The sequence below is a fragment of the Lissotriton helveticus genome, chromosome 1_1 (assembly GCF_964261635.1).
Source record: "Lissotriton helveticus chromosome 1_1, aLisHel1.1, whole genome shotgun sequence".
Classification (NCBI taxonomy): domain Eukaryota; kingdom Metazoa; phylum Chordata; class Amphibia; order Caudata; family Salamandridae; genus Lissotriton; species Lissotriton helveticus.
Window position 1 is genome coordinate 907,194,526 of NC_136057.1, and position 22,715 is coordinate 907,217,240.

Here is a 22,715-nt window from a genome sequence, read left to right on the forward strand (position 1 = left end):
AATCTCCTGACAGACGGCATGAACATCAATAAAGAAGCTAGACTTCCTACCACCAGAGCATGCTACACAGCAAAGTGGAAACAATTTGTGATTTACTGCACAAATAACAACATCAATCCTCTAGATGCTTCTATTCAGAACATTATCTGTTATATCTTGCATCTACAACAATGTAACCTAGCATGTACATATATAAGACTACATCTAGCTGCTCTCTGGTGCCTGCTATTAAAGCTTTTATGGAGGGACTTAAGAGAATAATTCCACCCAGAGTTCCAACCCCTCCAGTGTGGAATATAAATACTGTCCTGACCAGACTCATGGGTCCCCTATTTGAACCTCTACACAAATGCAAATTACAGGTCCTTACTTGGAAAGTAGCCTTCCTAGTCGCTATCACATCTCTTAGAAGAGTAAGTGAACTCCAGGCATTAACCATACAAGAACCATTTTTGCAAATACGTCATAACAAACTGGTTCTTAGAACTAACCCAAAATTTCTACCTAAAGTCATATCTGCCTTTCATCTTAACCAGTTTTTTTCTTTCTACCAGACTCAATGGCAGAATGGGCTCTTCACACACTAGACGTTAAAAGAGCAATACTCTACAATATTAAAAGAACAAAATCTTTTAGAAAGACAAAACAACTCTTTGTGGCTTTCTCCCCACCTCATAAGGGCAATCCCATTTCAAAAGCAGGAATTGCAAGGTGGATTGTTAAATGCATCCAAATATGTTATCTTAAAGCCAAACACACATTAACCGTTCCCCCTAGAGCTCATTCCACACGCAAACTAGGGGCTTCTATGGCATTCTTAGGGAACATTCCCTTAGATGACATCTGCAAAGCAGCAACTTAGTCACCACCGCAAACTTTCACAAAACACTATTGTGTAGATGTGCAAGCAAAACAACAAGCTAGTGTGGGCCAGGCTGTGTTAAGAACACTTTTTCAAACAACCGCAACAGATACAGGTAGCCACCGCTGAGGAGATAACTGCTGTATAGTCTATGCACAGGTATATGATCTACAGCTCATATTCCTCAAACGGAAATTGCTACTTACAAGTATGCATCTGTTCTTGGCATGTAGAGCAGTAGATTCATATATGCCCACCCGCCTCCCTGGATACCTCTATCTGTTGCAGTACTATCTTACTTAGATAAGTTAAATACAAGTTCCCTTTGGAACAAATCTGGATAACATATACACTGTAACTGAATACAAGACAAATGACACATTTAAAACCTCAAACGTGTAATTTAAGATCTCTCAACTCAGATGAGCCATTCAAATAAAATTCTAACACAAGAGCTAAAGCGTTACAAATGTCTCTTTAATTAAAATCACATAAAAATCAATTAATTTAACCCAAAAATTCATTAATATATTCCATTTGCTTCATAAAATCACTTTGACATATATTACAAAACTATACAAGACATGAAAATACATACATACAAAAGAGAAAACACAATTTCAGACACCTAAATTAGTCATTGTTTTTACATATCATCTATAGCAGTGAAATTATTGTCTGGTTAGACTTCTACTTATGCAATCCAAGACCACGTTCCAACAGAGATTATGTCATCCGAGTAGCGTCGACGCATTTCGATGGTTATTTCAAAATAGTTCCATCTTTATCAAGACAAATGATTGATAGGGTTGATAGCGTTTTCTCTATATATCGTTCCCTGATTCTTAATGGTCCTGTGTAAAAACAAATATATGGACAATATAATAATTATACCTCTGTTATAACTACACTCCAGTGCTTGCATCTCTTAAAGGCTGAATGCCAATAACAATATTCTCACTCTGGATTACGTAATATCTCATGGGAATACATACATTTGTACATCTTATTAAGTTACATAATGTTGTTGGTACAATGAATAAAAACTCATCCAAACTATTCTTGCTACCACTTGCTCTTCCACCTATCTGATACATAGCATGCGTAGAAGCTCCCCACTTCATAATATCATGTCAATCTGTCAAATATGTGACTGCAGCCTATTTAAAACCAGGGGGGAGGTAAAAACACTTTATTAAGTAGTGCCTTCTAATATGTATTGGATGTTATTAATATTAAACATAGCTAGGTTCATACCTTTTTATTTATATTTCGTGGGTAGCCTTCGGTATTAAGACCTGTCGTTTTATTAATAGCTCCACAGTATGAAATGTCAGCTCTCACTCCTAAGAAAGAATCATGAAAGGGTAAACCTAGAAGGAATCTTCCCTGATTTAAAATCACTAATTTTTAATTGTTAAAGAGAATGGTATTGTACCTTTTATCAATTAGTAATTTGACAAATTTAAGGGCGCAGTTCTTCGCGCCATCAGGGGGCAAATGCGTCTTACTCCTCCACATTGTGCTTCTTAAATAAAATATCGAATGTCCGCTTGTAAATCTCTTAAAACCCACCGTGGTACATGGTTAATGATTCGTATCATTCTTGCTTTATGTTGTGATTATATAGGTGTAAGGGCTTGCCGGCTAAATAAAGACACATAGGCCCCCATTAGGATGACGGGCAGACTTTGTCCGCCCGCAATCCCATCGGAAAAAAGGAACCGCCCACCATAAGGGCGGGGGTCCCGATGGTGGCATTAGGATGCGCCCGCCACAGTGGCGGGCGCATCCTGTATTTTTACCATTGCGGCGGGCGGTGCTGAAAGCGTCGCCTGCCGCAATGGTAAAAATACATGTCGTGCATTTCAAAGCACAACATGACAGGCACCGCGCGGTGCCTGCCATGTTGCACTTTGAAATGCGGGGGGGTACCATAGGTACCCCCATGTGCACCCCCCACCCACCCGGAGTCCCTGGGGGCCCGCAATGGGCCCCGCAGGGATTCTCCTCATGCCTTTCCGCATTCAAATTGGCCCATCATAATATGGCTGGCGGTGTCTCATAGACACCGCCACCATATTATACCTTTTCCGCCCCGGTCTTACCGTCCGCCGCCGCCCCCACAGCCATCCTAATGTGGCGGGGGTTTTCAGAGCAAGGATGGCAGGCGGATCGCCCCTGCCAGGCCGGCAGTGGCTACCGCCAGCCTGGCGGGGGCGATCCGCCCGCCATCCTAATGGACCTCACCACTTGCCTGCATATTTAGTCACAGAGCCCTTTTCTCTAAACACTCATTCTCAAATTCACTGGGAATCACTGGGATACACTATCGTTTTTCTAGTCACTCCTTCTTCTTAGTTATGTCCTTTTCATACAACTCAACATACATTTCAAATTATTTCTTACGGATTCAGGAAAACCATGAATTTAATGTTTTATCTTTTTAGTGCCATTTTTCATCCTTATTTTTTGACAATACAGTCATAGTTTCCAGAGTGCTTGTGAGAAAACCTTTGAATATTGAGTCACAACGTTCCACTTTTCCCTTACACAACGGTCATGATGGACATATCACTTCCCACCATTTGGCTGATGAAACTCACCTGAATGCATCTGAGCACTAGCTAAACGTTTTAAAACTAGGCTGCTAGTTAATATCTCAGTTAAAATCTCATCAAATTTAAACTTAAAATGTATCTACCTACAGATTTAAAAATGGATGGTTCTACTGTCCTCTTTAACTATAAATCTTGTCTTGCTAAACCATGCCAAATCATGTTCAGACATATAGAACAAGACAGGACAGAGATGGCTGGAGAGTCCTGGTTGATGGCCTTTACATCAGGAGGGGTGTAGGCGTAAGTAAGCATATAAAACGTGGAATATTAGGCAGATACTCAGACCTGTGGAACCATTTATTCCTGCATCAGACTTCAAAACTAACTAATTTGCAGCCCCTGCCAGAGTAGATTATTATAATTTAATTTTGTTGGGTGATCCAAACATAAATCTTGCTTCCCTGAAAGTGTTTTTTCATGTGGTGACTCGTCTTATGTTGGACTCCAAAAATGTGGCCATTATACTAGAATCTTATCAACCCTAAATTGGGTTGCTCCAGATCACCACTGTGACTATAGTCTGCATCACTTGCAGCTATCTAATCCAACTGCCCAGAATACATGGCACACAGGATTTATGTTTTAGGAGGCCGGCACATGGTTAGAAGCAAAAAGATCCGCAAGCGGAACTGTGAGCTAGGGGCCCCTCCGGTCGCCCTCCCTCCTGTTATTAGGAACACTGGAGACAATATGGGTAGTGTCTGGTCTTTTATTAATGCTCTTTTAATGTTTATCCCAATAGTTCTTAGGTAAGTATTTCCCTTCTTGGACTTGGGGATGAAGAGGAACGAATGTCTTGAATGGGGTAAAACAAAGAAAGTCCACGTCCACAGGAACCTATCTTCTCGATAGAGCTTCGTCCCAGCCTTGCTCTTCTCATCAGGATGGTACCAGACAAAAGGGAAAGGAGCATAAAACAAAAGGACACAGTCAGGTCACTTGGTCTGGTGTTGTTTTAGGGAAGAGTGCTCCCGTCACCAGTGCTCTCTGTGTGACGTGCCTAGGTGCAAGGAGGGATTCAGTGCTTTTGGGTGTGTGGCCTGTAACCTCCGCCAACCAACTCCTGAAGGCAAAAATACTTGCTTGGGGCACTTGACTAGACCCCCGACCCTCCTGGGCTGTGGGGAATGGAATCCAAGCCTCTGCTTCTCCTGTTGGTGTGCTGGACTCAAGGCTGTTGCTCCTGGAGCGGTCTCCTCTCCAATGGTCCTCTTTGATCGGTAACGAGTCTCCGGTCTTTTCTCTGTCATCTGTCTCCAACGCTTCTCTCCCGGGTTCGATCCCCTGCGTCTCCTTGTCACCTTGGCTCTGCCCACCTGCTTCCTGGTTGGTGGTCTGTCGGTTCCCGATTGGTCCACTGGAATGCTCACCCAGTTTCCGGTCCGGTACATGGCAGCCACCATGTTGGAATTGTCGGGAGAACTCGCCGTCATGGGAGGGAATTCCTCACACTGCCTCCCATCCAGGAATGGACGCATGGGCCATTCGGACACAGGACAGCGGGAAAGGAAGTCCACATTCATCTACAGTTTCCCTGGAACATGTATGGTGGGAAAGGAGAAGGGCGGCAAAGCAAGGAACCAGCGGAGCACTTTAGGGGTAGAGTCTTTGTTTTGAGACAGCCAAGTTAAGGGGGCATGATCGGTCAGCAGAAGAAATTCTCGGCTAAGAAGGTAGTATTGAAGGGTCTTGATTGCCCATTTGATGGCCAGGCATTCTTGTTCTATGGTGGCATACCAAGTCTCCCTAGGAAACAGCTTGCGACTTGAGAACAGGATAGGGCGAAGATCCCCCTTCTCATTGGGCTGGTAGAGGACAGTGCCAATGCCCCTGTCAGAGAAATCAGTTTGGAGACTAAAGGTCTTATGATAATCAGGACATGCAATAACAGGGGCATTACATATAGCTTCCTTTAGTTGTGTAAAGCTCTGTTTTTGAGGGGCTGGCCAATGGAGGGGTTTCCCTGACATGGCTTTAGTTAGCAGTTCTATGACAGGACTAGCGATAGCTGAAAAATGAGGGATGAACCGTCTATAGTATCCCACCAGCCCTCAGAAGGAGTGGGCATCTTTCCCGGTGATGGGGCGTGAGATGTTAGTGATTGCTTCTAGTTTGTCTAACTGCGATCTGATTTCTCCTGCCTGAATGTCATACCCGAGGTTTTCAATGTGGTCCGTACCAAAGGTGTTTTTCTTTAGGTTGATGGTGAGACCTGCCTTTTTGAGTTGTGTGTAGGACCTTTTCTAGTTGGACAAGGTGTGTCTTCCAGTCAGGGCTGTGGATGACTATGTTGTCCGAATACGCGACTGCATACGTTTGGCGGGTGTGTAACAGGACATCCATCAACCTCCGAAACGTTGCCGGGGCACCGTGGAGGCCAAAGGGAAGGACCTTGAAATGGAACAAGCCAGAAAGGGTGGAGAAGGTCGTCTTCTCTCTTGAGTCCGGGGACAAAGGGATCTGCCAGTACCCTTTTGTGAGGTTGATTGTGGGCATTACTCTTGTGTCTCCCAAATGGTCTATAAGCTCATCCACCTGTGGCATCGGGTATGCATCAAATTTAGAGATAGCATTTAGTTGTTTGAAGTCTATGCAGAATCTTATGCTTCCGTCCGGTTTGGGAACATGGACGTGTGGGTAGGGCCAGGCACTGTGGGAAGGTTCTATTATATTTGCTTCCAGCATGGTTTGTACTTCTTGGTCTACGACCTGTCTCCATGCGGCGGGTATGTGGTAGGGCATTGCTCCTGCTGTATCTATGTGGTGTTCAACCAGGGTTGTCCGTCCCGGTATCCCTGATGGAACATCAGAAAACGAGGAGCACAGGGACAGCAGTTGGTGTTTTTGTTCAGTCTCGGATTTTTTCGGGGTGAGAGCAACCGTAGGGATTTCAATGGGTTTGTCAAGGGAGATGTGGTGTACTGGGTTGTCTTTGCATGGAATCGTTGGTAAGGGACGTTTAAGAGGTTGACATGATATGTTTGCCTGTTTTGGTTTTGTGTGGTACAGGTAAACGGTATGAAACTGTGTTTACCTTATCCATAACCCTGTAGGGACCCTCCCATGTGGCCAATAGCTTTTTTGTCTGTACTAGGTAGCTATATCAGGACAAGGTCTCCCGCCTTGAACTCCATTAGCTTTGTATTTTTGTCGTACTATCGTTTTTGTTTGGTCTGGGCTTTCTCCATATTCGTGTGAATCTCCCCCCAAGGAGACGTTAAGGTGTCTCATAGGGTTGTACTGTACCGCAACAGTGGTTTACTCTCATCTTCTTCCTCGACCCATTGTTCGACCGCCATATCGAGGAGGGTATAGGGTTTTCTCCTGAACAGCAGCTTGAATGGAGAAAACCTGGTAGACTTCTGTTTGTGCCTTCGTATAGCGAACAAAACTAAGGGCAATTGACGGTCCCAGTCCGCCCTGCTATGTCAATGGTTTTTCTTAGCATGGTTTTAATCGTCTTATTGTATCTCTCGACCAAACCATCCGTTTGAGGGTGGTAAACGGCTGTACGTATCTGCTTAATGCCTAAGAGGTCACATATTTGCTTCGTAAGTCGTGACATGAACAGGGCGCCCTGGTCTGTTAAGAGCTCTCGGCGAAATCCTATGCGGGGAAAAAAGGAGACCATGGCCTGGGCTACGGCTGTGGTACCTAATGGCGTAGTCCACCAGAACCAATATAAACTGGTGTCCATGGGCGTTGGGAAGTAGAGGTCCTATGAGATCCATACCCACCTGGTGGAACGGTGTGTCAATTATCGGCAGAGCCTGTAAGAGAGCACGGAAAAGTACGGGGTTGCTCACTAGTTGACATCTAACACAAGCAGCACAATATCTAGCCACTTCCTGATGCACACCGTGCCAGTAGAATTTGTTTAATAAGTACTTCAATGTATGTTCCTTCCCATAGTGACCACCCCCTGCCTGGCTATGTGCAAGGTCCAACACATACTCTCGAAAGGCTTTGGGGACTAACAACTGTTCCTTAGCTTGCCCAGTCTCCCAGGTTATTCAGTATAGCAGACCTTTTTTGACACAAAACAGAGGGCCTACCTTCTCTGGGTGACCCCCTGAGTTTGGTTCCAGGCTTGTTGTAGAGTCCCATCATCCCTATGGGTGGTTTGGAAGCTCCAGCTTGGTGACTGTGGTTCATCTGGGGAAACAACGATAGGAGTAGACAGGAAATCATAGGGCTTAAGATACAAAGCCCGTTCTTCCCTCTTTTCCCTACAGGTTTTCATTCATTTGATGGAGGGGTCCTCTATATGAGTCTGAGAAAACTGGGTGCTTATCAACCACCCGACAGTGGTGAAGGGGAAGAAAGGGATGTAAAATACTCATGAAATCGGGAAGGGTCGGTCCCTAAAAGGACGGTTTCAGGAAGCGAGGGTATCACACCGCTTTCCCCCCTTTCTCAAGAGGGGCTCCCCATCTATGGTCAGTAGGACCTCTGCAAGAGGGTATAAAACAAATTCTCCATGTACACAAATGACCTGAATGTGTTCTCCCCCAAAGACCTGACTGTCTGGAACGAGCTCCTTGCTGATGACCGTATGGTAACACCCTGTATCTACCACTGGTTTCCCATTCACCAGTATCTTCTTCTGAGACCTCTGATGTGGTTCCCCTGCTATGTAAATGCTACCTCGGGTATACCCACCTTCTATGGGCTCCTGGGGAGGGTTACAAGAAGGGCACTGCCGGGCTATGTGTCCCCACTCTGCACTGTGGAAACATTGTGGTCCCTGCAATGGTTGTGTTCCCAAGACTACACGCATGTAAAATGTCTACATTCACGTTGAGTGCACCATCCCTTCAATTGTGTGAGCCCTTGACAGCACAATGTGCATTGTACTCTAAAACAGACCAGCCCTTTCCGTTATTTTTCGTTCTTCAATCAATCCGACCAATCAATACAGATTTGTTGAGGGCGACTTATCACCCTGGGGGTTATCTAGGCGTTGAGGATGAGCTGATTAGTCAAACAGCCAGGTCTTGAGTGCTCTCCTGAAGTCAGTGAGAATGGTGGAGGTCCAGAGGGGCTGGTCTTTCCAGGATTTGACAGCGAGGTAGGAAAAGGGTTGCCCCCCTTCTCTGGCCCGAAGGAAGCGTGGGACATGTGCGAGGGCTAGGTGGACTGAACGAGGTTGTCTGGTGAGCTGAAGTTAGAAGTGGCATCTCTTTTTGATTGGGAGCCAGTGGAGATCTCTGAGGGGGGGGGGGGTGTTATGCTTGACCGACTTGGGGGATCCAGTAGGAGTCTGGCTGCCGTGTTTTGGTGATTACTCTTATCACTTTCAATCAGTCAATCAGGGGTTTGTAAAGCGCAGCTACTCACCCGTAAGGGTCTCAGGGCGCTGGGGGGGTGATGGCTCCGTTGGGTACTGGGGTCACCTGAAGGGCCAGATCTTGAGGTCCTTCCTGAACTGTAGGGCTTTGCCCGAGGTGGAGAGGGAGGTCGTTCCAGGTCTTGTCTGCGAGGTAGGAGAAGGACTTTCTAACCGTTCTGGTCTTTTAGATGCGTGGGATGGTGGCCAGAGGGAGGTCAACTGATCAGAGGTGTTTCTTGGTTGCGTGGAAGGAGAGACAGTTGTTTAGGCATGCTGGTCCGATGAAGCAGGCAGAGGATACGGCATTGATCTGGTGGTTCATAGTGAGTGATGAGTTCAGTATGATGCAGAGGTTTCGTGCATGGTCTTTCGGGGTGGGAGGGGGTTTCCGTGGGTGGGGACCACCAGGTGTTGTCCCATGCTGAGGGGGTGGAGCCAAGGATATGGACTTCTATTTTCTCTGAGTTGAGTTTGAGGCAGCTCTTCTTCATCCAGGTGGCAACGGCTTTCATCCCTTCTTGGTTGTGCCTGGTGATGCTGGGTTCCATGGTGAGGAAGAGGATTAGCTGGGTATTGGCATATGAGACAATGTTGAGCCTGTGGTTTCTGACGATGGTTGCAAGGGGGGGCCATGTAGATGTTGAAGAGGGTGGGGCTGTTGTTTCTGAGAGGTAGGGCGGAAGTCTGACTAACTGAGTTTTGCCTGTGAGAAATGAGCATGTCCAGTCGAGGGCCTTTCCTTGGATGCTGGCGTCGTGGAGTCTGGTGGCTAGTGTGCTTGGGAGATGGTGTCGAAGGCAGCTGAGAGGTCCTTTAGCATGAGGGCTGCCATTTGGCACTGGTTGAGGAGGGCGTGGATGTTATTGTGGCGGCAAGTAGGGGGGTCCCCGTGCTGTGGTTGCTGTGGAATCCGGATTGGGGGATGTCCAGGATGTTGTTGGCTTCAATGAAGTTTGTTAGCTGGGTCTTGACGGCCTTTTCGAAGACCTTGGCTGGGAAAGGAAGCAGTGATATGGGCCTGAAGTTCTTGAAGGCCGTCGGGTCTGCGGAAGGTTTTTTAAGGAGAGGGGTTGACTCTGGCGTGTTTCCAGTCATCGGGGAATGTGGCGGTCTTGAGGCAGCAGTTGATCGTCTGGCGTAGTTCTGGTGCAATGGCTGTGGCGGCTCTGTGGAAAATGTGGTGGGACAGTGGTCTGAGGGTCCTCCGGAATGAAGCGTCATCATGGTCTTAAAGGTATCTTCTGCAGTGAGCGGGGTCCAAGTGAGTAGGGTCTGTTGGGTGGCGTTGCTGGGAGTGGGGGCGGAAGCAGTGCAGAGGTCTTGGTTGTCGAAGTTGTCATAGAGCGTCTTCATATTGAGGTGAACAAAGGTGCTGAGTCTGTGGCAGAGGTCTTGGAAGGGTGGGACGTTTGTTGTTTCGCTGCCTGGTTTGGAAAATTCCTGGATGATGGAGGGGAGTTGTTTGAAGTTGTGGGCATTGGTGGGGATTCTGTCTTGGAGGAAATTCTTCTTTGTGGATTTGATGAGTTGGTGGTGTGCTGTGGTGGTTGTTGTTTAGGCTGTTCATGTTTTGGGGTTTTGCTGTTCCTCCATATCTTTTCAAGTCGTCGACAAGAGCACTTGGAGAGCACTTGGATTCTTGGATGCCTTAGGCACGTCAGCGGCGCGCCCACTGTGTGTGTCTGTACAGCAGCCACCATTTAGTGAAGTGCGATCACTAATTCTTTTTCCTGTATTCCTAAATTATTTGTAGAGATCATTATCTGGTCCTGCAATGTCACCTCTAAGAAACCACTAAAGATAAACGTAGATGGTAACACAATGTGAGCAACCACTATTTTCTCTTTTGGTCACTGATGCAGAGATAAATGGTGTTCCAAATTACTTGGCTTTGGTGTGAAATAAAATTCCTATGCGTCTCCTGAAACCTATCCAACCCATCACTCCTTGTTGCTACTTGCACCACAGGCAAATATGTAAAATGCTGTTTCATCTCAGAATCTAAGCAGTGTAACACAATTGCTTTCCCTTGGTTCTGCACCTTTTACTGTAAGTCCTAAAGGCAGAATATTCCAGATTGCACATGTAAAGTGAAAAATCATCATCCATATCTTGAAGTGGAGGTAAAAGGTACCACTTTTCAAAGTGCTGGTCCAAACGCCATAGAATAAGCAGGCCAGTTGTTTCCAAATTTTATTTCTGTTAATACCCATTTAAATACAATACAAAAGCCACATTACATCATCTACATTTATAAGTACAAGGACACGTATATACTTGTTATTCATAATCTCAAAACGTTCATGTTAAGTAGACAATCAAGTTGTTGTTTTGATAACTCTTTTTCTTGTCATCGACATATTAAATACTTGTCAAAATTAGTATTGCAGTCAGATAATGACATTCTGAAGGCAACACTTGATCGCCATAAAGAGCTCTTGGCTGAAAAGGATCGTGAAATAGTACGAAAAGTGCAAGGAGCCAATGAATCCGCCTTCAAAGCCATCACAGAACAGCAGGAAGAAAAGTAAGCAAATTCCTTACTGCTCTGCCACACTGTAGTTTCAAACCTGTCTTAAATAATTGTCTTTCTACTTTTTGATATTTTAACCTCGGTTTTCATTTAAGCACTGTCGTGCTGCCTTTTGGTGTGATGATTTCCATGAATTTGAATAACTGACTTATTATTGGAGAGTGTACAAATTGATTTGAAATATTATGTTAAAGTCTTTAATGAAAAAGGTTGAACATGAAGACAGTTCTGTGCTCCCGCATTCAATGTGTGCTGTATATTTGTTCAAACCTGTTGTTGCTGCATTAGACTGATTAGCTCAAAAATGTGTTGTGCATGATATGGCTAAGCTTTACTAATTTGATTTGCTGCTCTTATCATGAATTGTGTTGGTTTTAATTGTAACATTACTTAAGTGTTCAAGCATATCCACGCCAAGCCTTTTAGAATTTTGTTTATAACTGTAAAACGTCTGTAAAATGTAACTTGCGGCCACAAACTCCTGTTAGTATTGTCAAACTGTTAAAGCCTGACAGGGTGGAGATTCAACACAAATGCAATGGTTAAACTCATTAGTAAATTCGATCAGCTTGGGTGGGAGGGGGAAGGGGGTCTTTTTTTCGATTCACCATGAAAAATAAGTATAATCTAAAGCTCCTCGATGTACTTGTTGCTTTTGCATTAAAATCAGTTCTATTCAGTTAGAAAAATACAGAAAGATTATCTCACCATTTTTGGAATCACAAAGTTGCAATCTCCTCGATACCTCAGTCTCAGCTGAAAAGTAGGAAATTGCAGTTGAGCCTATGCCCTTTTTGAACCAATGTATATGGGTAGCTCTTGAAGTTTGTTTTCAGTAGATCTGAAAATCAAATGACAGTGGTGGTACTGTCCCTCGAACATGTTGAAGTGGGAACCCTAGGGAGGCCATCACTATAAGGCCATCAGAAGTCCATCAATGTTCTTCAAGAAAAAGTCTGCACATAAATCTTCTGGAGCTGAGGGCAGTGTGGCTATCTCCCAAGACTTTTGTCTTGAAATTTGGAAGAAAAAAATACAAATACTGACTGACAAAATATCTAGAATTGCTTACATTTACCCAAATGGAAGAGCTGATTTGGGAGTGCCAGAAAGCGCAAATGTTGTATTCCGATCTGACAGTGGCGATGTACTATTTCATATTTTACCACCTCCACCTGTGACCACATAAAACAAGAATATGAGGATCAGTAGTAGAAACTGGGTAAGGGGAATGGGATAAGAGAAAATAGGCACCAAAACCAACCATTCTGACTCCTCAAATCTGCTCAGTACTAATGTCTGTGGGGGAAAGGCCATAGAGATATCTTGTTAGCCTACCTTGAAAGTCCTACCTTTGTTTGTGGCAGTGAAATTATATACCTTCACAGTATCTCTTTGTATCCACCTCTGACTGTTTCATGAATAGCAAGTTTCATAACAAAATATAAGACAAGAATACCTTTATTTAAGCTTTGTCACCATGTACTCTCTGGTGAAGATCGACCCTTGTACCACCGGAAAAGGAATTCTGTAAACCTATTGTTAACGGTACAAATTTTACTTACCCTGACCATATGCGTCATCATATAAACATCATGTGTAACTCTTATCTTGACATGATGATTCTCGCTGTTCTGTTCCATCATAGAATCAAACCCCAAATTTAAATGGAACAATTACTAAAGTTTTAGCAGTGTTTGAAATATTTTGAACAACTTACTTTAAAGTCTGTTTCTCAACATGTCTTGGTTTTTCAGAATACATCTCTATATTCACAAGCTGCCCTCAAGCAAACACTCAAAAAGCAACTCTTCATTGCAAAACAGAATCCAGAATATCAAATCTCAATACGGTATCAACGTTTTAGCATGATTACCTACAAGGGCACCATGAAGCATGAAAGTTGATATATTTTTAATAACCGGCTTGGCGCAGTAAAGGTTTTAAAAATGCAGATCTGAGGCTTACATACAGAGGGCAGAACAGAATAAAGTGAAATATGCATTGTTTGGATACATGATTACAATGACACAGTGGAAAATTGTGTTTCCAAGTACATTGAATGGAGAAAGCCACTTTAAAATATATAAGAATAAATCTAAAAAGGGTTAAAAGCCAACAGTAAAAAGGGTTTTCAAGCTAGCACAAATATGGTTCACGACTTTCACAATGGGGCTGAATAAGCTTCCACAGTCTTCAAGTTCAACATCTTACATAGTATTTCATTGACACAAAATTCCTGGAAGCTTGACTTTACACTGTGTTTTGCATTGATGGGTCAGTAACATTTCCTAGAGGCCTAAATTGTCAAAGTATGTTTTTACATATGCCAGCCATGGTATCTTAGAGACGTTTTGGAGAGACGAACAGTCCGTCATACACTTTCTTGTCAAACCCGCCTCAGGATTTAGCCAACATTTCAGCCAGAGTAAAAGTGGTGCCAATTTTATTTGATCATCTACAAAATAAATTCCCACTTCTTCATGACATAAGATTTGCTACATTTTTGGGGGCAGCCAGCAAACTATGTGGTTGGTGTACACCAGTGAATCCCTGTGTTTGCCTACTATGCACATGTATGTAACGTATGTTCTTCTCCCAGTGAGGTATATTTCTTACCCATAATGTGATGTACTCTAATACCCTCTTGGTCCTTTCCCACTATTATATCCTCCCTATCCAAATTGTGAAGCGCTCTGACACCCGCCTGGGTCATGTTCGCGCTATACACAACTTTATAAAAAAATAAATATGTACATAACCGTTTTCGATGTGCTGGAAAGTGTCTGAGGTAGAATACCCACTTTGATACTCATTGTCCTTGGATGTCTGAAAGAAGCTCACTCTGTCTAGCTTCTTAATATGCTTAAAGACCTTACTTACTGTTTCTAAAATAATAAGTTTTGCCTCAGTGGCCACCATTATATATCCTCTACCTAGAATAATGTAGCTATTTTGTGAGGGTCCTTTAATTACAGGTGCCTACAGATAACTACAGTGAGTTGTGCAAAACAAGTGAAAGTAAAATGCTCTCTTCCACTGGAGTTTGTAGATATCACTCAACAAAAGCATCGCAATCCAGTAGAGGAAATGTATTTTCTAGATGGTTTTGTGACTGATCTTTAAACACTCTAGAGTTTGAAGTGGCTGTTGTGCTTGTGGGTAGATCTAGCAATATAGGAACAGTGGAAGGATATCTCACTGCTCATTTAGGCATGTCTATAGTCCCTGGACCAAGGCTCTTTTTTCCCTCAGGTAGGTAGACTTACAAGCCTTTCAGAACACATTTCTCCTGTTGTCTTTTTTGACCCTCTAGGGGTCGTAAATCAAAATTGAAATTCTTTTCATCGAAGCATACAATCTTAACTTGGAAGATAGCCTTTTTGTTATCCATCACTTCAGCAAGGAGAAAGGGAGCATTGCTTTTGCTTTCAGATTTATTGCCTAGTTTATCTCTATCTTGTTTATGATCTTAACTAAATGCAAAGTAAAACTGGGTCAAAACCTCCCTTCTGCTGACAGTCATTTTAGAGTTCCATCTATCTCAAGATCATCTATATTAGCCATCAAATGAGGAGCACGAAACTTCAATGGACAAAGCCATCCAATCATGACCAAGGGGCAGACGCAAACCCGCTTTTACGTATATGTTTAAATATTGGTTGCAATGCTCTCTACAAAGCTCTGTGAGGCTGTTGTTCGGAAACTGCAAAACTATCTCCATGTGGCAGCACACAAAACAGGACTAGCACTTGCCAAACTCCTTCAGTTGTGGGTTTCAAGTGAAACATGACTCACTAGCCCTCTCAATGCTTTCTATTCAGTGTGGTCCATTTTAGCAAGCCTGGAGTACTTCCAGTGAAGCAAAGCTTGCCAACTATTAATTTCTTCACATCTTTCATTTTCTTATCTACAGACTCGCTTCAGTTTTCATGAGCTCTTTATTTTAATTCAACTAACTTCAAGGGATTTAGGCATCAACTTCCAGCACACTGAACATCACTCATCTGGAGATGCACTTGGTTATTGTAACGTTAATATCTGCACCATATAAATTAGGGATACTCAAAGTACGGCCCGGAGGCTACTTGTGACCCTCGTGACCTTTACATGTAGCCCTCAGTTGAACAGCAACACTGAGCTGCTGGTTATTTGAGAGAGCATTAACATTCAGAAAAACAAAGTTAAACGGGGAAGCGTCTATGTACACATAAACTGAGGTAAAAGAAAGAACTCACAGATGCTGTGCTACACCACTTATGTTTAGGAACACCTCTATGTTTAAAGATATCCTTCAACAAATATGTTCTAATTTCTTTTTTTTTAACTGTATTTATTTGACATGTAGAAGTGTTTCACTTTGATACATGACTTTATTCCACTGCATTGAGAGGCATTTATTAAAAGATATTGTCTTACACATGCACTTAAAAACATGCATGCCTCTCTCTACCCTGACGATAATGCAATTTGTGAACCAAGAAGCAAGTCAGTTGTGATGTAAACCCCCTGTGTGACCTAGGGTGTCATCTATGTGGAAGAACATTAGGGGCTATATAAAAAACACAAAATAGAGGGTTTTGTAGAGCAAAGAAAACACCATAAACTCATGCATTTCAAGGTGCTCTAGTATGTGATAAGGAAGACAAGCATTAGAAATGCAATCGGTCTTGGATTTATTTGAGTTAGAGCTAATGGCATTGTAAATGGCAATGTCTTTTAGCCATGTGTTATGGAGTGTATGCATGTGGTGTGTAGTAAAATTATGTGGGTTGGATTGGAACTGTAGCAATGGTGGCATGCTGCGCTTTAGATGAATATGTTTAAAAGTAAAGTGCACCATACTGCGATTGCTACAATAGTTAATTGTGGATGCGTTAACAATTGATGTGTGCACTGCCGGCTGGAGGTGTGTGTGCCTGGTGGAAGCGTGCACTGACGGCTGGTGGTGTGTGTGCCTGCCTGGTAAAAGCGTGCACAGACGGCTGGAGGTGTGTGTGCCTGGTGAAAGCGTGCACTGACGTCTGGTGTTGTGTGCCTGGTGGAATCCTGCACTGACGGCTGATGGTGTTTGTGCCCGGTGAAAGTGTGCACTGACGTCTGGTGGTGTGTGTGTGTGGGGGGGGGGTTGTGTGTGTGGTTGGCTGTGTGGTGGTGAGTGTGTGGTGGTGAGTGGTTGGTGGTTGTGGTGTGAGAGTGGTGTGTGTGGTCTTATGTGTGTGGTCTTATGTGTGGTGGACTTAGTTTGAGTGTTCGTACCCTGCACACTCACTCTCACTCTGCAGTCATTTTGCACTCACTCTCACTCTGCACTCACTCTGCAGTCATTCTGCACTCACTCTGCACTCATTCTGCACTCACTCTGCACTCATTCTGCACTCACTCACACTCTGCGCTCAGTCTGCACTCACTCTGCACTCACTCTGCACTCACTCTCACTCTGCACTCACTCTCACTCTGCACTCTCTCTCACTCTGCACTCGTACTCATTCTGCACTCACTCTGCACTCACTCTCACTCTACACTCACTCTGCACTCACTCTCACTCTGCACTCACTCTGCACTCACTCACACTCTGCTGCACTCACTCACACTCTGCAGCACTCACACTCTGCAGCACTCACACTCTGCAGCACTCACTCACACTCTGCAGCACTCACTCACACTCTGCAGCACTCACTCTCACTCTGCACTCATTCTGCACTCACTCTCACTCTGCACTCTCTCACTCTGCACTCTCTCACTCTGCACTCACTCTCCACTCTGCACTCACTCTCCACTCACTCTCCACTCACTCTCCACTCACTCTGCACTCGCTCTCACTCTGCACTCGCTCTCACTCTGCACTCACTCTCACTCTGCACTCACTCTCACTCTGCACTCACTCTCGCTCTGCACTCACTCTCACTCTGCACTCACTCTCACTCTGCACTCATTCTGCACTCTGCACTCACTCTCACTCTGCACTCACTCTGCACTCTCTCACTCTGCACTCTGCACTCTGCACTCTCTCACTCTGCACTCTCTCACTCTGCACTCTCTCACTCTGCACTCTCTCACTCTGCACTCTCTCTCACTCTGCACTCTCTCTCACTCTGCACTCTCTCTCACTCTGCACTCACTCTGCACTCACACTCTACACTCACTCTCACTCTGCACTCACTCTCACTCTGCACTCACTCACACTCTGTAGCACTCACTCACACTCTGCAGCACTCACTCTCACTCTGCACACACTCTCCACTCACTCACTCTGCACTCACACTGCACTCACTCTCACTCTGCACTCACTCTCACTCTGCACTCACTCTCACTCTCTCTGCACTCATTCTGCACTCTGCACTCACTCTCACTGTGCACTCACTGTGCACTCACTCTCGCTCTGCTCTCACTCTGCTCTCACTCTGCTCTCACTCTGCTCTCACTCTGCTCTCACTCTGCACTCACTCTGCTCTCACTCTGCACTCACTCTGCACTCACTCTGCACTCACTCTGCACTCATTCTGCACTCACTCTGCACTCACTGTGCACTCACTCTCACTCTCTCTGCACTCATTCTGCACTCACTCTCACTCTGCGATAGAGCGATAGATGGATAGATAGATAGAGATTTGATGTTTGTTTGTTTTCTACTAAAACCCAAAACAAATACAGTATATAATATATATATATATATATATATATATATATATATATATATATATATATGTATATGTATATGTATATATATATATATGTATATATGTATATATATATATATACATATATATATATTCAGCTTGGGGTGTAGTTATAGAAGTGTATGAATAGAAATAGATATGTAAATAGAAACAGACATACATAAAAAGACAAAAGTAAATAAAAACAAAGTAGGCTAGGTCGAAATTTATGACAATATGTTTTTTTCGAAATTATACACTATATAGAGAAAAGTCGTAATTGTGAAATATTGTTTGGGGAAAACAATGATATATAACATGGAGTCCATTCCCCCACTCCACGTCACTGAATCATTCTCACTCCTAGACGCCTGTCCGTTTCCCGCTACACGTCACCTGACTATGCTTTCCCTCTATGTCACCTGCCTTTCCAGCGTCCACATCACCTGCCCTTTGCCAGCTCACGCAGTGCTTGCGAAAGAAACACCAATAGCTAAAATCAACCATTTTCTCTCTCGGTTGTTTCTGATCACGAGGTGCGATAAGGTGACACGCGCGCCCTTCCTTCACTTTACGTGCCCAGCTGTGCTGCACGTCTCTTCTGGGGGGGTAGCGTTGCCAGTGGGCACATACATCAGTCCATATAGGCAGCAGTATCTCTTCACTGAAAATAAATTCACATTTTACAAATGTGCGCATTTTTGTTCCAGCACTCCTTGAATTCAGGCTGCACAGAACAGACGGGGCCATAGGGTGGAGTGAAGATAAACTCCCACCGCCAGCCACACATTCCGCCTGTCTTGTTTTCCCGTCATCCGGGGTTCCCAGTCTTCGCCAGGCACTGCTTCACACCAGCACCGGACCCAGGCCTCGAAAACCTCAGGCGAACCCAGTATGCAAATATGCATTTCACTCCGAAACAGGCACGCGTATGTTTATGCATAATACCTCCTGTTTTAAGAGTTCTTGTTAGTGCCGATGACACAAACAAAGTACCACTTAAACATGAGACCTAAACTGCACGCTGGAGAAAACTTTATGAAAACATGGTTTGTTGTGGCCTACCCCGACACTCTACTCCCCCTCCTCGAACTCTCCCCCACACCACCCCTTTGATCGCAGCTCGATGCCCTCATTGTTAGCGCTCCATCCTCTCTGTGTGACATCTGAAAACGGACATGGCTTGTGAGGTAATCCTGGACTGAGTCCACCCGCCACCGCTGCACACAATGAACACACTCGCATCCGCAGCCTCGAGCGCCTGCTGGGCTTCCATGCGTACAGAAATAAGCCTTGGAAGCAGCAAGGACGCGGGCCGGCTTCCTCTCAAGAGGGAATCATGGCTACCAGCTAACTCAGAGGCACAGTGACACAAGGCGCACACCCTGACAATCAGATCACTACAGGACGGCCGGGGAAAGCTCTCCCACACACAGACACACACGGAGGCACAAGGGTACAAGGCACACTTAATTCCTGACAACCAGAAAACTACGGCACGGCAGAGTCAAGCTCTCTCCATAGCAGTGAGCAGCCGGTGGACCATGTTACGGGAGGAACGCCATCTAGTGGTTACCATCCATAATATCAGTCGAAGTGTTTCAATAGCCTCAAGGAAGAACGAGAGTGGTGCACGCGTGCCCAGCATCTGTCTTCAATTACCGCGGGCCCTGACAGCCTCGATAATTGAAGGAATATGCCCTTCTGCTGCGTGTGTCCGCACGGAATATGCAATAGGCGGAGCTACTCTACCGCCTATGGCATATTGCGTGCTCTCTTCCGAAAACACACGCACGAGAAGGCCAATCGAAATGCAGCTGGCAAAAAAAAGGACGAAAAATCACGAGCAGCCAGGAATTTCTTGGGTAGCTTTTCGGAGACGCTAACTACAGGACTCTTGGGCTCCGCCCACACTGCTATGCAGTGTGACGTAGGCCCGAGCCCTAAAAAAGGAGGCACAGTGAAATAAGACAATTGCCTAGGATCTCACACTTTGTGCAAGTGAGGAAGCCGGGCATGGGGACGTATTTTCTGATTTCACATTTTGCAATTTAGCCACTAGATTGTTATCCCTTTCCTTCTTTTATTTTACATTTCTTTGCACATAAGGTTAGAACGTGAGTGGCAGACAGAAGCCACATGAAGGGGCGGCTTATTTTGGGCTTCAGGATTCAAGAGAAGCTCAAGCTCTAGCTGTGCCAGAACCCAACATCTGATTCAAGCTTGGTTTTGCCTTCAGTGGTTTACCCACCTCTCTACACTTAATTGCTATTATGTGATAGAGACATTGGAAGGACAGGATTTAACCATCATAAAAGTGTGTGGGGCAGAAGCACCAAAACCACACCACAGGAGTCTTTGTTTCACGGTACATTTCTGACTACACCACATTTAGAAAATGGACAATGAGATTGGGTGTTCTCTCCCTGTGAGTAAAATCAAATGTTTATTGGGTTACAGTCCTGTTTTCTTAATGCATACTTACTAGCAGAGTTTAGTTTGATTTACGTTCTTCCTATCACTATAAAATATAAAGGAGCAGAAAAATATGTTGAGTAAATGATTGCTCAAGAGCACACAATTTGTCACAAGGGAAGGACCTGATTAATAACAAGCATTTGCAATGCAATAGGTCTCGCATTTACACAAGTTTGAGCTATTGCCATTGTACATGACAATGTCTTTTATTTATGTTTTGGTTTTTAAAACAAATAAAAGGCATTGTCATTTGCAATGCTAATAGCTTAAACTCTCGCACATGTGAGACCTATTGCATTGCAAATGCTTGTCATTCATGTGTCCTTCCAGAATACTGCTGTTTAGCTGCCAATAATGTTACCTGTACAAAACTGGCCCAGCTTTAAAGAATGTCTGACTCCTTGTCTAGTGCGTCCAAAGAAGGAAAACACATTTAAACAAAGAAAACAAACAATGGTGTCCCGACATGAAACAGCAGGTAAGGGAATGTGAACTCAAAAAGAGGTCATTTAAACTCGAAATCAAATAGCCAGCCTCTTTCTATGTGGAATTAAATAAGCGGGTACGGTTTTGTGACATGGCGAAGCGTGTTAGGTCCTTCCACTCCACCAACTTCTAATGTGCATTCCGGTCAGAATGGCGCAGTCACCTTGTTAAAAGAGATGCTGTCATGGGAACAGTTCTGTCTTACACCTGTTTGCCAACCCAACTAGGTTTCTATGGTCTGTTCACACTCTATTCGCCCTCACGGTTAAACATGTTCTTCACTCGCAGGCATCACTTCCTCCCAGTCCTATACAGTTCTATTATCACGGAACTCTTACTGTATCATTACAGACTTCTAAATCTATTAGACAAAACTCGGATGTGGGCGGGTCCTTTACTGACTGTGAACCAAGCACCGTTTAAATATCCTCCCTCTTTGCAGCTACTTGTGAGACAACACTTCTCCTGGCTAAATGACTCGTACATCTTAATTTACATCCAAGAAGGCAATACAACGGGAGGTGGGGGTGGTAAAGAAGGCACGGACAACGGGAGGGGGTAAAGAAGGCACGGACAACGGGAGGGGGTAAAGAAGGCACGGACAACGGGAGTGGGGTAAAGAAGGCACGGACAACGGGAGGGAGGGGGTGGCAGGTAAAGAAGGCACAGACAACGGGAGGGGGTAAAGAAGGCATGGACAACGGGAGGAGGGTAAAGAAGGCACGGACAACGGGAGGGGGGTAAAGAAGGCACGGACAACGGGAGGGAAGTGGGTAAAGAAGGCACAGACAACAGGAAGGAGGGCAGGGTTGTAAAGAAGTCACCACGGACTGAATGTAGGCAAAGCACGTCGTACCTGCAGTAAGAGAAACTCAATAAAGAAAATGGTGCTTAAAGACTAAATAACAGGTACTGTGTAACAACCGAAGTAAAAGGGCCAGTCGCCATGGGAGGTGACAATTGAGGCGACACTACGGAGGGACTAACAAGCCTATTTTCAAATCGGAAGCCAGCATTTAGGAAGGACAATGTCACAAGTCAATGGCAAATATGGGCGGAGAGTGGGGGGGGCTTCTATTCCCTACTCCACTGCAATGAGTCTCGCAAAGCAGGACATGCGCGCTGACTCTAGGCTCGACTTAAAAATGTGCTAGCCGCAGAGGGACATCCATTTTCATTTATTTTTTTTAAATCCTCGTTTTGGAGGTTTGCTACTGAGAAAAAAATAAAGAATGCCAAGCAAGCTGCAACAATATAGCGACTTGCTCGACATCAGATTGGCCGAAAGTGCTCCCACTACATGTATTTTTTGCTGAGATTCCTGCCAAGCATACATTAATCTATAGGTGGGGTGAAAGGCTTCCAGCAGACAGGGGAGGAACGAAAGTTTCGAGGTGCTGTGCTTGTTACTACTCACCAGGCTCATAATGAGCCCACAAGACATGTTTACACCACATCTACAGCACATCTTTTTCTGTTTACCCGTGAAGCATCATGAAATTGATAGAATTTATAAAATGTTCCTCTTCTCTCAGGCCTCCATCTTGGTTAGTTTCTGCTTCTATGCACTGATGGGATTCAGTCTAATTCCCGAGTGCAGACATTTTAGGTGAATGTTCTTTGAATCTAGCAGCAAAACATGAGCTCACTTCAACCTTACTTTGCTCGTGTAGATTTCCAGCTTCGAGAATTTTTGACTGTGATTTTTCTTGGGGCTAATCAGCAGGGTAGACACAGTAGGATT

At 44.5% G+C, this 22,715-nt stretch overlaps 1 protein-coding gene across 1 annotated transcript in view; it reads left to right on the forward strand.

The window, feature by feature from the left end:
* CEP83 (centrosomal protein 83) overlaps positions 1-22,715 on the forward strand; it is a 198,308-nt gene that overhangs the window by 115,210 nt on the left and 60,383 nt on the right. Inside the window, exon 9 of the mRNA XM_078675995.1 lies at positions 11,198-11,342. Coding sequence (XP_078532121.1) covers positions 11,198-11,342 — 145 coding nt within the window. The remainder of the gene's footprint in view (positions 1-11,197; positions 11,343-22,715) is intronic.